Source organism: Culex quinquefasciatus, chromosome 1, assembly GCF_015732765.1.
Source record: "Culex quinquefasciatus strain JHB chromosome 1, VPISU_Cqui_1.0_pri_paternal, whole genome shotgun sequence".
Taxonomy (NCBI): Eukaryota; Metazoa; Arthropoda; class Insecta; order Diptera; family Culicidae; genus Culex; species Culex quinquefasciatus.
In genome coordinates this window covers 48,929,857-48,944,131 of record NC_051861.1, presented here as the reverse complement: position 1 = coordinate 48,944,131, position 14,275 = coordinate 48,929,857, and the positions used below count along the sequence as shown (strand labels likewise).

The following is a 14,275-nucleotide window of genomic DNA, read 5'->3' as shown; positions in this document are numbered from 1 at the left end:
TATTGATTTTCAAAATTTAGAACTGTTTAATCAAAGAAAGGAGCCTGAAGTCTATAAGCAAATTTAAAAAATAGTCACTAGTTTGAATTTGATTTCAGTTCGTCCTGCGTCCTAGCACAATATCAAAAGTCAATATTTCTTGCATGTGAGTCCATAAGTGCTGAGTACCACGTGTTACCACGTGTTCTCTTCTGCACTCGTGTGACCTGTCTTACTGGTAAATCATTGCCCGACAATAGTCCAATATCCGTGTTCGTTATATGCGATATGATTGTGCATAACCACACTGAGAATTTCTGTTCTATGCCATCCCGTTACAAGTTGTTTCCAAGTTGTGTGAACATTTTTTGAGAAATTCAGTTATTTCCCTGTCGAGGAATCCATGCCCCCTCCGGATGATATGCCAACTATGTATCTTTCGCTGTGTGCTCTTTGCATTGCACTTATAAAAAAGTACAAGGAGAGGAAAAAATTGGCGTAATAAAAAGATTCCAATGCATGGCAAAGAGCGAAAAAAGGGCCATCCTGAACATAGCAAAAAAAACGAACATAGACTTTCTTCTCTACAAGACTCACATGTACTGCTCCTTCCCTTGATCCTGGCTAGTTTCGGGTGGTAAGACAGGATACAGCATCTCGGCATCCTGCTCCTTGGAGAGGTTGTAACATTCCCATCGTATAGACTCTAGACAGACGAGCAAACAACTGCTGCTGCAACATGGTCGCAGCATAAAAGTTTTATTCTTTCAATTTATTTTTCCATTATGTGTGCCAGTCTGGGACGCAAAAAACGAGTTTTTTTTCGGGAAAAAGAAGATTTCCTCCTTTTTCTTCTTTCCCCATTTCAGTCTTCAACGGGGATAATGTGCATATTAGAGACCCTCCCCCGAATGCTGAACCGGAAACCACTGAAAAAGTAACCTTCCGAGGAAAAACTTTTCCCCATATCGTGGCATCTTCCACATTGGCTCACACAAACACACATGTGCTTGTGCATGTTTCTGCATGTGTTTGCCGGGAATGGATGGAAGGAAACAAGCGTTGCAACAAATGCCCATCCCACCCACGCCCAAGGGATTGGCTTTTGATCTGCACAAGTCAAAATTTGGTGAAGGAATTCCGCCAAGTCAAAACTGCTGCTCGAAAAAAAAGTCACTTCAAGAAGTTGTTCGTGGTTTTCTCGCGCTGCTTCGAGAAAACTTTAAGTGAAATCAAAGTTTTATTACCAGTTTTGACAAGTTTTGGGTGGGCGACCCGGAGCGGAGCGATCGTGGGTTATGAATTTGAAATTTTCGGAGGGACGGGCTTGAAAGTTTTCAATTTGAACTCACTGAATGTAAAGGGGTAAATTGATTAAGACAAGTTGATAACTCGATTGTGGAACAGTGAAACCATATGGTTTGAAACGAAATTTTTACGTGTTTCAGATAAACTCGGTTAGAGGAAAAACGTATCAAATTATGAATTTTAAATTCTTCAACAAAAATTGTACATTTAGTGTAAAGTTTATTCTAAAAATTTCATCAAAAACCAAATGTTATTTTATTTGTGCATCTGTCCATTTTTTGCAAAAAAAAAATCACTGACTTCGACACTAACTTCGACACCGGGTTCCCAACATAGACTTTGGAATCCGCATTGATTTCACAACCCTTATCAGTACAAGTCAATATAAAATTCTTAGAAGATCTTCTGAAAAAAAAACACTGGTTTCTTTTATCGAAGTTTCTCTCTAAGCATGGTCTGGGCTGACTTGGCTCGCCAACGAGTGGAGTAGGCCATGCAAATTATTAAGGATTTGGATAGCTGTCTGAATCGATTGACCAAACCGCTGGCTGCTTGCAAATCGTTGTAGCTCATGATTGGTTATGTCAGACGATTAGAACGGATCATTGAAAATTGGATCAATAGTTTCATTGTTTTGGGTCGTTGAGCTAAAATTTGACAGCAAAAATGCTCTTAAGTGATTTGGAAATAAAATTCAAGGTGGTGGCTAAAGTGGTACTGATGAAATAGTAGTTTATGCAACAAGTTGCAAAAAAAGGATTTTTTCAGCACGAGTCGTACATTTATCCAACGAGGTTCACCGAGTTGGATAAATACGAAGAGTGCTGAAAAAATCAAGTTTTGCAGCGAGTTCCATACAACATTTTTTGCAATTCCAAAAAACACACACTGAGTGAAATTTTATGTCAAATTTTCATGTATTTTGTCAATAAATCGTTTAAATCAAAAAAATGTTTAAAAGTGTTACTTTTCAAAACAAGTGCTGAAAAGTTCAACTTTTCAGCACCCATTTGAGTGCTTAAAAGTAGAACTTTTCAGCATTTATTTTGAAAAGTGTTGCTATTCGATTCTGTTATTTTTGGTACAGAAAAGAAGGCTATTTCGTCGTTTATACATAAAAGTAAGTAGTTTCACGACGGAATTACAAAATAGTAGTTGATGCAACAAGTTGCAAAAAGAGGATTTTTTCAGCACGAGTCGTACATTTATCCAACGAGGTTCACCGAGTTGGATAAATACGAAGAGTGCTGAAAAAATCAAGTTTTGCAGCGAGTTCCATACAACATTTTTTGCAATTCCAAAAAACACACACTGAGTGAAATTTTTTGTCAAATTTTTATGTATTTTGTCAATAAATCGTTTAAATCAAAAAAATGTTGAAAAGTGTTACTTTTCGAAACAAGTGCTGAAAAGTTCAACTTTTCAGCACCCATTTGAGTGCTGAAAAGTAGAACTTTTCAGCATTTATTTTGAAAAGTGTTGCTATTCGATTCTGTTAATTTTGGTACAGAAAAGTAGGCTATTTCGTCGTTCAAGAATGACAGGAAAAGTAAGTAGTTTCACGACGGAATTGCAAAAATGCATTTTATAGACTAAAAGCAATCAACCACTCGTACTTGAATAAAATGTGGTCGTAGAAATCGGATTTGATGCTTAAAAAGAGAAGATATTTACTACGAAGCTAATATGAAACTTAATAACGTAAACTACTCTTGACTTAAATTTTCTCGATTTGAATTTCGCCACCGACGTGACAAATCAGTGCCAACTTCATTTTCGATGTTACCACAAATTGCTCTAGAAGCTTAAGTGCCTCCCCTCCCGGGTGTTCCTTTTATTTCTCTAACAAACCTACAAAAAAACTCACATTCGTACTCGTTGACACCCAGCTTCAAGACGTTTCAAATAAAGGGATGTTTCAGTTCATTGGCTAGAAATAAGGGTTTGGGTTTGGTTGGGTCGGGTAGGAACAGTGTGAGGTTGGACGAGTTGCAGAAATGGCAGCAATATGTCTGACATAAATCCAAGCTCCTAATAAAATTGATGTTCCTGCTGATGCTGCTGCTCCTTCTGCTTCTTGAAAGCTTGAAAATTCAGCATATGTGAAATTCCTTTCCCCTTTGTGTGTGTGTGTGTGTGAGAGTGTGGAGGGATTAAACGAGAGAAAATGATGATAGATTGGTGGGATTCGGATGGGCTTCGTTCTTCTCTTCGTTGGTGGTTTGAAGGCTGGAAAGGGGGGTGAAATCGTTTTTCATTTCTATTTGCTTTATACGGCTCTCTCCGTGGGGAATTTTTTGGCAGAAATGGGGAAACATTTAGTAGCTTTTTAGACTAAATTGATTCCAATCGAGTGGAAGAAAATTCAATACCACATATTCTTGAGAGCAGGAGTCGAAAAAAGTATTTCGTTATCGGAAATTTCTTTTCCCACAAGACTATTTTGACAGGAAAATGTTTGATCGTTTTGAGTTTTCAGATGTATTTTGCTTTAGCATAAAGCAAACAAATATTTCTTTCTTTGGATATCTTAACAACTCAATTGATTTCCGTAAATTGATTTTTGACCAGTTTATTTATGTGTAAATTTCGTTTCACGATACAGCAAATACAATGACGTTTCATATTTCAGCAAATAGAATGACTTGATTTTATTTAATTTTCAAAGGGTCTTCTAGCCTTAGAAGTCCAGATAAGATCAAACTTTTGACCTGACTATTTTTTTTAGGGTTTAAGGTTTATCTAGAAGAGTAGTCGTCATCTGTTGTGATGGTCCCAGTTGGGGATTCAACTACCGATCTTTTGCAAACAGATGAGTGCCACTTGGCTACATTTATCTGAAGGAATAGTAATAATGTGACTTTTTTTAATTAAACTAAATCTGATTATCACAACATAAGAAAAATGTGTATATAATCGTTATCCCCCTCTTTACAGGTCACTGCAACCTGCCGCCCATTTTCACACAGGACATGAACAACCTGGCCCTGTCCGAGTCAACGCCGGTCGGCAGCGTGGTCTACCGGCTGGAGGGCTTCGACCCGGAGGGCGGTAACGTCTCGTTCGGTCTGCTTGGATCGGAGAACTTCCTGGTGGATCCGATCAGCGGCGACGTCAAGGTGATAAAAGCGCTGGACCGTGAGGTAAGAAGACATTGCTAGTTGGGCTCATAAATAGTTCGGAACCTCCTACCAACCTTTAGCATATAGAACATGAGCTTAATACTCTCTATAAGCCATTATTCACCATGGCAAACCATAAATATGCGAAACGGATTTATGGGCGATCATTTTGAAATGGATTAGATAGCAATTTGCACACAACAATAGCAATGGCCAGGCCGTAGCACCCTCAAACCAACGGCACTGTGTCTGCACCGGGTCGAGATAAGGTAATTGCTGACGGATCAACCCTTCTCGGTGCTGACTGTTGGGCGGGCATGGTGCTCTGTTAAGCCTGTTGATGCTGCAGGAGCCGAAGATAAGGGAGATTCACCTGTGTGGTGTTTTCCCCCTAATACCCATCAGTCAGCTGAAATACGTTGTACTTATTGAAGTGGTTAAGCGCCATGCGGGACGCTCGGAGCTGGTACACTGTTTGGTCAGCCTGTCCACCTATCCTTCTGTAAATTATCTACTCTCGGATTAAGTGGTTTTGTTAATGGCTTTTAGCTGAAAATCTCTACCAGGAAAGTTGTTCTGATCATTGTTTTATTTTTATTATTGTTTTTATATTGAATAAAACGAAAACAAACTAAAACAGTTCTCAGATACTTTGGCCCCACTCTACTATTTTTTATGTTTTATGTTCAGCTGAAACTGTGTTGGTATTTTCTGTATGAACAAAAAAAACGCAATTTGCAACTTTGATGGAGTATATTAAAATCTCCTTGATGTTTTAAAGCTGACCGTACAAAATTGTTTTGATAAACGCTAAAAAATAAGCATAACAATTAGTTTTCTAATTCATTTGGAGTCTTCAGCAAAGTTGGAGGTATTTATAAGTTTGCCTCGAGTCTGATTTTTGTAATTGCACCGACCAACTCGAAAGCATGAAGTTTAGAGGTCCTGAGAATCACGCGCACTTTGATTTTTTTTTTAATATTTAGACAGGGCCGAATGGATTTTCTCCAAAGTTTTTATGGTTTGTTCGTTGCTGTTGCATACACAGAAAAAAATGCATGCAATATGTGGGAGTAGCGAACCGTACTTATTCTCCATACAAAATTTGGAGAAAAAGCATTCGGCCCTGTCTAAATATTTTTGAAACATGCAACATTCACGTGATTCAGTTAATTCGAGTTGAGCCTGTGCAGTCATTTTGTCAATTTTTGTAGGATATCTATACTAATGATGAAACATCAACATTACAATCGAAAAGTTCTGATTGACGATTTTAGATGCTGAAATATATAACACTTACCCCCCCCCCCCCCCTCCTTGTGGACAATTGTCCATACAAAAAAAAAGACAATTTTTTTTTGGGTGCATGCGGCGTGGACAATCGACATACAGCCATGAGAATGAAACTGCTACTGAATCCGCTTTGTAAATGCCAGCCCCTATACTCTTCAAGGGTGTTTTTGATTTACTTTACCTTCAGATACCTGAGATTTTATCTGTAGCATAACTTCAATTCCCAGCAGACAAATTTAAATTTAACTCTACTAATACGAATTTCACGAGAGAGTTCGGAAAATTGAATATTCCACAGGATAAATTATTAATTCAAGCACCTAATAGCAATATTGAATAATTTGAGCTCGACTATGAAGGATCAGGTATTCTCCCCAACGAACGCCACTACCAAACTTTGATGCATTGCAGCAAAACCGAGTCGAGCAGCGTGAAATGAGAAGCAAATTATGTTGAATATTTCACGACTTATTATGTTTGCTAACTAAACTGCACTTTCCACTCCTTCCCACCTCCCGTCTGTCTGTCACTCTGTCTCTTTCTGGCAAACATTTTGACGAGGAAGTCGCACTCATACAATGCTTACAGGGACTCGTGTCATGGCTGCAGTAGTCAGAGAAGGAACGCGGGTTTCCCACGAATGTTGGCTGCTGCTGCTGAAGTCCTCCCTTGGAGGCTACCACGACGCCCGGGGTGGGGACGGAAAATGCAGCAAACTTTCTCACCAAGTATCCCGGGGAGACATTATTATCACCCTCGCTCCAACTCAGACAGCTGACTGCAAGGGAAGAAGAAGGGTTTTTGGAGGGATTCCGGTGGGGATGGGTAGTTCACTATCATCATAATCATTAAGCCAAGCACTTCACTTCAGCTCTCATCAAGTCAAAGGAAAAAGCTGTTGCTTGCAGGCAGAAAAACATCCACCCACCCATCTAACTAGTTGCAGAAGTGCAGTAAGTTTCATAAAAAAGAATTTAAAACTTCCCCAAAAGGCGAAAAAGAGTAAACTTGACTGCCTTGTTCGCTAAAGCGTTTCGTATGCAGTTTCTTAATTGTTGAGCAGTGGTTTGGTTACTCCGGAATTAGGGGGAACACTTCACTACACAAAACTTAACTCAACTCAACTCAACTCAACTCAACTCAACTCAACTCAACTCAACTCAACTCAACTCAACTCAACTCAACTCAACTCAACTCAACTCAACTCAACTCAACTCAACTCAACTCAACTCAACTCAACTCAACTCAACTCAACTCAACTCAACTCAACTCAACTCAACTCAACTCAACTCAACTCAACTCAACTCAACTCAACTCAACTCAACTCAACTCAACTCAACTCTCAACTCAACTCAACTCAACTCAACTCAACTCAACTCAACTCAACTCAACTCAACTCAACTCAACTCAACTCAACTCAACTCAACTCAACTCAACTCAACTCAACTCAACTCAACTCAACTCAACTCAACTCAACTCAACTCAACTCAACTCAACTCAACTCAACTCAACTCAACTCAACTCAACTCAACTCAACTCAACTCAACTCAACTCAACTCAACTCAACTCAACTCAACTCAACTCAACTCAACTCAACTCAACTCAACTCAACTCAACTCAACTCAACTCAACTCAACTCAACTCAACTCAACTCAACTCAACTCAACTCAACTCAACTCAACTCAACTCAACTCAACTCAACTCAACTCAACTCAACTCAACTCAACTCAACTCAACTCAACTCAACTCAACTCAACTCAACTCAACTCAACTCAACTCAACTCAACTCAACTCAACTCAACTCAACTCAACTCAACTCAACTCAACTCAACTCAACTCAACTCAACTCAACTCAACTCAACTCAACTCAACTCAACTCAACTCAACTCAACTCAACTCAACTCAACTCAACTCAACTCAACTCAACTCAACTCAACTCAACTCAACTCAACTCAACTCAACTCAACTCAACTCAACTCAACTCAACTCAACTCAACTCAACTCAACTCAACTCAACTCAACTCAACTCAACTCAACTCAACTCAACTCAACTCAACTCAACTCAAGTCAACGATTCATTGTGCAACTGAGTGTAGTACTTATGCGTGGCCATCAAGGCAGAGGTCCTTCCTCAAGTGGGAGGGTAGAGAGGATTCCCTCGATGCAAACATAATGCCCTTGGTTCTTGGGTGCAGCGAGCGCGCACGCCGGAAGATGTTCCTGTTGTGCAGGATACGGACTACCTCCCTAGCTTTGGTTGGTAAAGATGGCGATGATGATGATGCTACTGCTGTCCTCGTACATAATTCAATCGTTTGTTCTGCTCTTCAAGATGTCAGTAAGATTGAGACGGACCTCGCGGCGGTGACGACGGTGTAGGTCAGACTCTGGGAATGGTGCTAGTGGTAGCGGGTGACTCTTCATTTATTTGTGTGCATTTTAATTAGACTAAAAGATGGCTCATTCATAACAAATGGAACATTGATTGGCTCTTTGTGTGGTTCAATTTAGATTTTGAAGCGACTTGAAGTCAAGAGTTGTATCTTCAAGAACAAAACCATAATATTTTTTAAAATTATTTTTTGAAGCCCTGCTTTCCGCCAAGTGATAAAATAAGATTAAATTAGATTTGTATAAAAGATGTATGGTATAACCAAGATTTTAACATAAATGAAATTTCGTTTTTTTTCTTTAATTTTTTCTATGAATTTGATGATTACTAACGTAAAATATAGCCCTGAATGCCCTCAAAAGCTTTCTAGCTTCTGAAAAAGATAAAAAATGCTAAATTAATACCAACATTCAAAAAAGGCCTAGAATCTTCTGTTCACCCATCTTATTAACGCTTAAAACTGTTTCTAGGTTCTGAACCAGAAACCAGGGTTCACAAAATGCCAACTTGCTATAGCTCACCTGACCTGAAAGCACACACAGAAGGCTTCCGTTCCGTGGTGTTTGATCACCACAAAATACTGCGCCATGCGTTGTTCCGGCGTGACGGCCTGAGGCAATCAAGTCCTGCTGAGTGCTCCCCGAGCATGGGTAAATACCAAGGGAAATGCGTAATAATACCTTTCTCTGGTTTCAATACCGAATTTTGGAATTCCTGGACCCTTTAAAATTTGTCTTAAAGATTATGCAAGAGCAAAATGGGGTATCATACCAATTGAAGGTATTCTTTTGATATTGCAAAATTGCAGAATTTTTTCCACATTTTGATATTCTTTGGTATTACAGTGTTTTATCAAATTCCTCTGAAACTATGGAAAAATTTTGACCAATTTTGACAAAATAATTAATTTTGCGCTAAAATGATGTTTCAAAGCAATCTCAAAGCGAATGCTTTCATTGAAAATCGGATATTTCAAACTTGATTTCCAAAATTTTTTGATATACCTCCTTAAGAAATGACTTGACATTGTGTAAAATTTTCTAAGTCAGGATGCCACATTTAGGTATCATTTTGGTATTGAAGTGTTTCATATTGTTGTGCCCTTCCACATACAAGACTTTGGTATGATTTTATGGTATTTTACTATTCTATTACTGGCCAACCAAGGGCACATTTTGGTCCCTGTTATTTGCCCAAGTAATACCAAAATTTGGTACTCCCGTGTTATTTACCCCTGCTCGGGATCGTTGTTCACCCGATCCTTTCTGGCAGCTGTAGGGTGGTTGGCTTGTTAGTGGGTTTATACCGATACCTTTTTTTGTATAGGAAAATTGCTTCGAATAAAAAAATAAATTACATTTTAATTATTTCGATTCAAACCGATCAGAAATCTTTTCCAAAGTGTAGAACTTTTTGACATTATTTCAGAAAAGTTGGCCTCGTTCCAACCCGCTTGCTCATAAGCAAACGCACATTGACTCACGAAATCAACTCGCTGCCGTGCTTTTTGGTTCTGGTTCTTGGTTGAAGCAATTTGAGCTGGCTTGTTGAGTTTTGACTCGGCTCACTTATCCTGGTTTAGGCGCTCGCTCTCTCTTTCTCGTGAAGTGAGCTTTGAGGGGGAAAACTAGCCGACACGCGAGCAGCAGCTTTGAACTCATTAACTTTGCACTTGGCTGAGAATCAAACAGAGAACATGAGCAGCACAGGGAGGACTTTTGGGAGTTTGCGTTCTTGGAAGTGAAAACAACCGGCTTTTTCCTATAGTAGAGTTGAGAGTTTCACTGGAAAACCACCAAAGGCTGGTAGAAGCTTTGTTTGAACTCAATGACTGCTCCGTTCATGTTAGTTGTTTGGTGGCTTTTCTTCGGTATAATCCTGGAGAATTATTACATGGCAAAATTCCATTTTCATAATAGAACCGTTCCAATGTGAGCTTTTATCGCAATCATTGTAAGGGAGCATCAAGTGATTTACAAACAATTCTAGGGGTTATTGTTATGTTATTTTTTTTCGAAAGGTGTACAAACTTTTTTTGCACGGTAGGTAATACAGTCTATTATGTGTAATGAAGGAAATATTTAAAAAAAATTTCCAACACTTTTCCAGATAATCATAAACCAGCATTGGCACCGGCTTTCAGGAAGCTGGTCCGTTTCGGCAATACCAATGATGTCCTCTAACGGTCCGTAGCTGGCCCACCGGATTTGGCCGGAAGATGCGGTCATTTCTAGGAAGACGAACATCGACGAAAAATATTGGCCAGTGTTCAAAAAGTATCATGATGCGTAGAAAAGAAATCATTTAAAACAGGGGTGCCCAACCTTTTAACCCTGTGGGCCAGATCTGATTTTTCTGATGCAGTGGCGGGCCGGAACTAATGTTGGTAAAAGTAAACATATTTTTTTCATAAGGTAAATTTTGTTAGGTTGTTTCAAGTAAACAAATAAATAAAGTAGTGTTGCAAATAAAATTCATGTATCTTGATTTTAAGAAAGAAAAACAAGGATAACTATCAATTATGTGTTTATTAAATTTATTTTTATTTGCTCTGGTTACAATCGTATTGTATATTATTGACTAAAAAAAATCTAATTTCGTCGATGCATTTTTTTTAGTTTGAAAAATCAACGATACAAAATAAAATGTATTAAATTGAAATTTGAATTCAAATCTTCTTTGCGAAAAAATAATTGTTGCGTTGTTGTGCATCTTTATTCAAATATTTTACAAAACATTTTAAAATGATTTTTGAGACACACAATTTAAAACAGTATAGAAAAATATATTTCTGGTATTTTTGTAATCGTCATTTATAAAATTTCTTATTATTTATTATTAAAATTAATGAAAAAAAATATTATTGGATTTCTTGACGTATTATGATTTTTTTTTGTATTTTTTTAAATTAGCAACGATCTTTATTTTCGACTTGGTTAATTTTATGTTTTCAAACTTTTTTGCCAGCAAAACTTTATCATTGAAAAGTTGTTCTGAAAGAAAACATAATTTTTGCATATGAAAAAAATAAATTAGATTAGAAGAATAAATTAGAAAATAAATTAGAATTAGAAGTGAAAACAGCCAAAACTTTAAGAAATTTAAATTTAGTGTCTTTCAGTTTTTTTGCCCATTTTTTAAATAAAATAATTTATTATGGAAATATAAGGCTGGTACATATATTTTAAAAGTTTTTGTCACCCCCCCCCCCCCTTCAAAATTGGCCCGAAAAATCAGGGGGCAAAAAAAAAATTTTTACAATAAACTTCAAAATTTCAATGAAAATTCAAGTGCAAGCAACTGAAATCAAATTAAAATACATTTTCCTGCGTTTAAAATCATTTTTAGCATGTTTGGGTTTATTAAAAAATCTTAAGATTTTTTGAAAATTTTCGATGCAAAAGCTTTTTTTTCGATACAATTTTTGTTTTTGTCAGATCTTAGATTTTTAGAAAACTAATGATTGCAAAACAACTGAAATAGTGTAAAATGCATTTTAAAACACTTTTTTCATTTAAATGTGAAGACTATGGCTTGTTATTAAAATTTTTATATTTTTTTATTTTTTTGCCCCCCCCTTGACCACGGCCAGGGCCGAGGGACAAAAACTTTTTTAAATATTTGCATCGGCCTAAATACAAAAATGATAAGAATTAAATTCAAACATAAAGATTTTTTAAATGTGAAATAAAATAATTAAAAAAAGGGCGTAATATTGAATGTTTGGCCCTTTTAAAATGTAAGTCTTGATTTTAAAATTTTGAAAATATAGTTTTCGAAAAGATCGAAAATTTCACAAATGTTTCATATTTGGGTGAGACTAAGAAAACATCAATTTTCCGGTTTTTAAACCTTTGCATTGCAATATCTCAGCAACTAAAGGTCGTATCAACAAAGTCCGATTAAGCAAAATATAGACAATTTTCTCAGCTCTTCAAAAATATTTTTGTCAAAAGTGGGCTAACATGTGCACTTATTTAAAAAAATGAAAAACTTCGACTATTTTCAAAAAAGTCACCTAATAATGGATTTAACTTGAAAACGGTGAACTTTATCAAAATTTCAGTAAAGTACTTTTTGATTGCAAATTTGATTTTACATCGAAAAATGAAGTTGAAATGAAGTATATTTGAAAAAAAAATATTGATTAAAAAATTCATAACTCGGTCAATGATTTTTTGCACAACCTGGAAATTTCAGAAAAGTTGTCATTTATGTCTTCTAAAACATATCAAAAAATAAAAAAAAATAAAAATAGTTTTTTTTTGCAAATCAAATTTTAGTGATAAAAAGTTAAATAAAAAAATCACCAATTTTTTTTACCGTGTATTATTTTTTCCCGTGTAGTCCGTATCCATACATTCAACTTTGCCGAAGACACCAAATCGATCAAAAAATTTTTATGGAAAATTATATGGACAAACTAATGATGCAAAATGGCTTCTTTGGGCATACCGAAGGCACCAAAAAAGTTTCAGTCGGATTAAAAAATACAAAAATTAAAATTGAAGAAAAAAGACCGATTTCGTAGTCGTTGCTCAAAACTATGAATTAGCCAAATTTTGTGTAATAAGCAAAAATAGATCAAATAAATGTTTTGTTATTTCTAAAAATAATATCTCAAGATTATTTTTCTAATTTGGACACTAAATTTATTTATTGAGTATTTCATGAACAGCATTTAGGGCCAGTTATAGAACTATTTTCAAAATGCCATCGCGGGCCGGATAAAATGGCCTCAGGGGCCGGATCCGGCCCGCGGGCCGGACGTTGGGCCGGCCTGGTATATGTTTTACTTTATGGCTGGACGTCATTTTCATCTTCGTAAATAAGACGATACAGCATGAATATTAATCAGAAAAATCGCCGAAAAATCACACTGCTTTGATTTTCGACGCATCGTCGACAAGTCGACAAGTTTTCAAGTCGAACGATTTACACTACAAACTCATTTAATATTGATGAGAAAAGCATTGCAAATTTATGTGCGTCGTCACGTGAAGTTAACGTGTTTTGCTATTGAATTTACCGAGTCGTGGATGAGAATTCTTGAAGTGATTTGCACATGACATTCACATGCAATGTCGTATGGGGCAGATTCACGTGTGGAACACTTGAGATTGCTATGTGTGTTTCTTTCAGTGTGGGAGTATGGGAGGCAGTTGCAAAAAGATATTAAGGTTTTTAAAAGATCAATTTTAACAGTAATTGGCAAAAGCTATGAGAAAAAGTCAAACCAATCTCGGATGTCTATAGCTCATTTTGAAGTTCGAATGCGACCAAGAGAGTTGGAATTGATGAAGTTTTACGGAAATGCGAGCAATTTTAAAAAATTTTTTTTTTGGTTTTTTGGACCTCAAACTTTGAAACCCGTTTTACCCCACTTTCCTTTGTCGTAGAGGGCTCATATTTGGCATGAGTTCATCTCATGTATAGACAAACAAACGCTGAAAGTTTCATCCAAATTGGAGCACCTCGATAAGACCTGTTACACATTGGTGAGAAACTCGCTCTTAACTCTACAATATGGTAGCGATTAGGAACCATGATTTGGCTTTCGGTGTAGGTAATTGGACGGGCTTTCTGAAAAAATACACTTAAAAAATGTCACGCCTAAAAAACGGGCTCACGTGGGGATAGCTTTTTGAGAAGTTGGCTGTTTGTGTTGCGTGTTTGTTTCTTTTGCGGTGGTGACACGAACTCATTTTTCCTTGCCTCACTTTGGAACAAACTTTGAATGCGAAGATATGTTTGCTTTGAAAAGTGTATTCTGTTGAGTTTGATCGTGAATCTTCCTTCAGCAGTGTTCTTTTAAAAATTAATGATTTATCAGTGTGATGAAGAGCATATGAAATAAGTTGCTTGAATGGATAATATTAGGTAATAAAATTCATTTTTCAGTTCAATATACAAAAAATAATGCAAACCAGTATTGTAGTTCATATTTTATAGAAATCTTCATATTTTTTTGGCTTTCTTGTTTGTATTGTTTCCTTAAGCCACGGAAAAGTTATTTTATGTTGTGTCACCCACCAGTTTTTTCAGTTGTTGTTAATGGTAGTTTTCAGCAAAATTTTCATCAACGCCGTATAATCTGATCACGGAAAAATAGCGTTGGGTATCATTGTGAAATCCTATCCTCTGTGAGCATTTGATTGGCTTAGCGAAGGACTCTCACCTG

At 36.7% G+C, this 14,275-nt stretch overlaps 1 protein-coding gene across 6 annotated transcripts in view; it reads left to right on the top strand.

Annotated features, from left to right (window-relative positions):
• LOC6034937 (cadherin-87A) overlaps nucleotides 1–14,275 on the top strand; it is a 370,702-nt gene that overhangs the window by 275,868 nt on the left and 80,559 nt on the right. For all 6 annotated transcript variants that reach the window (XM_038266992.1, XM_038266991.1, XM_038266993.1 and 3 more), the window contains one exon: nucleotides 4,225–4,430. In XM_038266992.1, coding sequence (XP_038122920.1) covers nucleotides 4,225–4,430 — 206 coding nt within the window. The remainder of the gene's footprint in view (nucleotides 1–4,224; nucleotides 4,431–14,275) is intronic.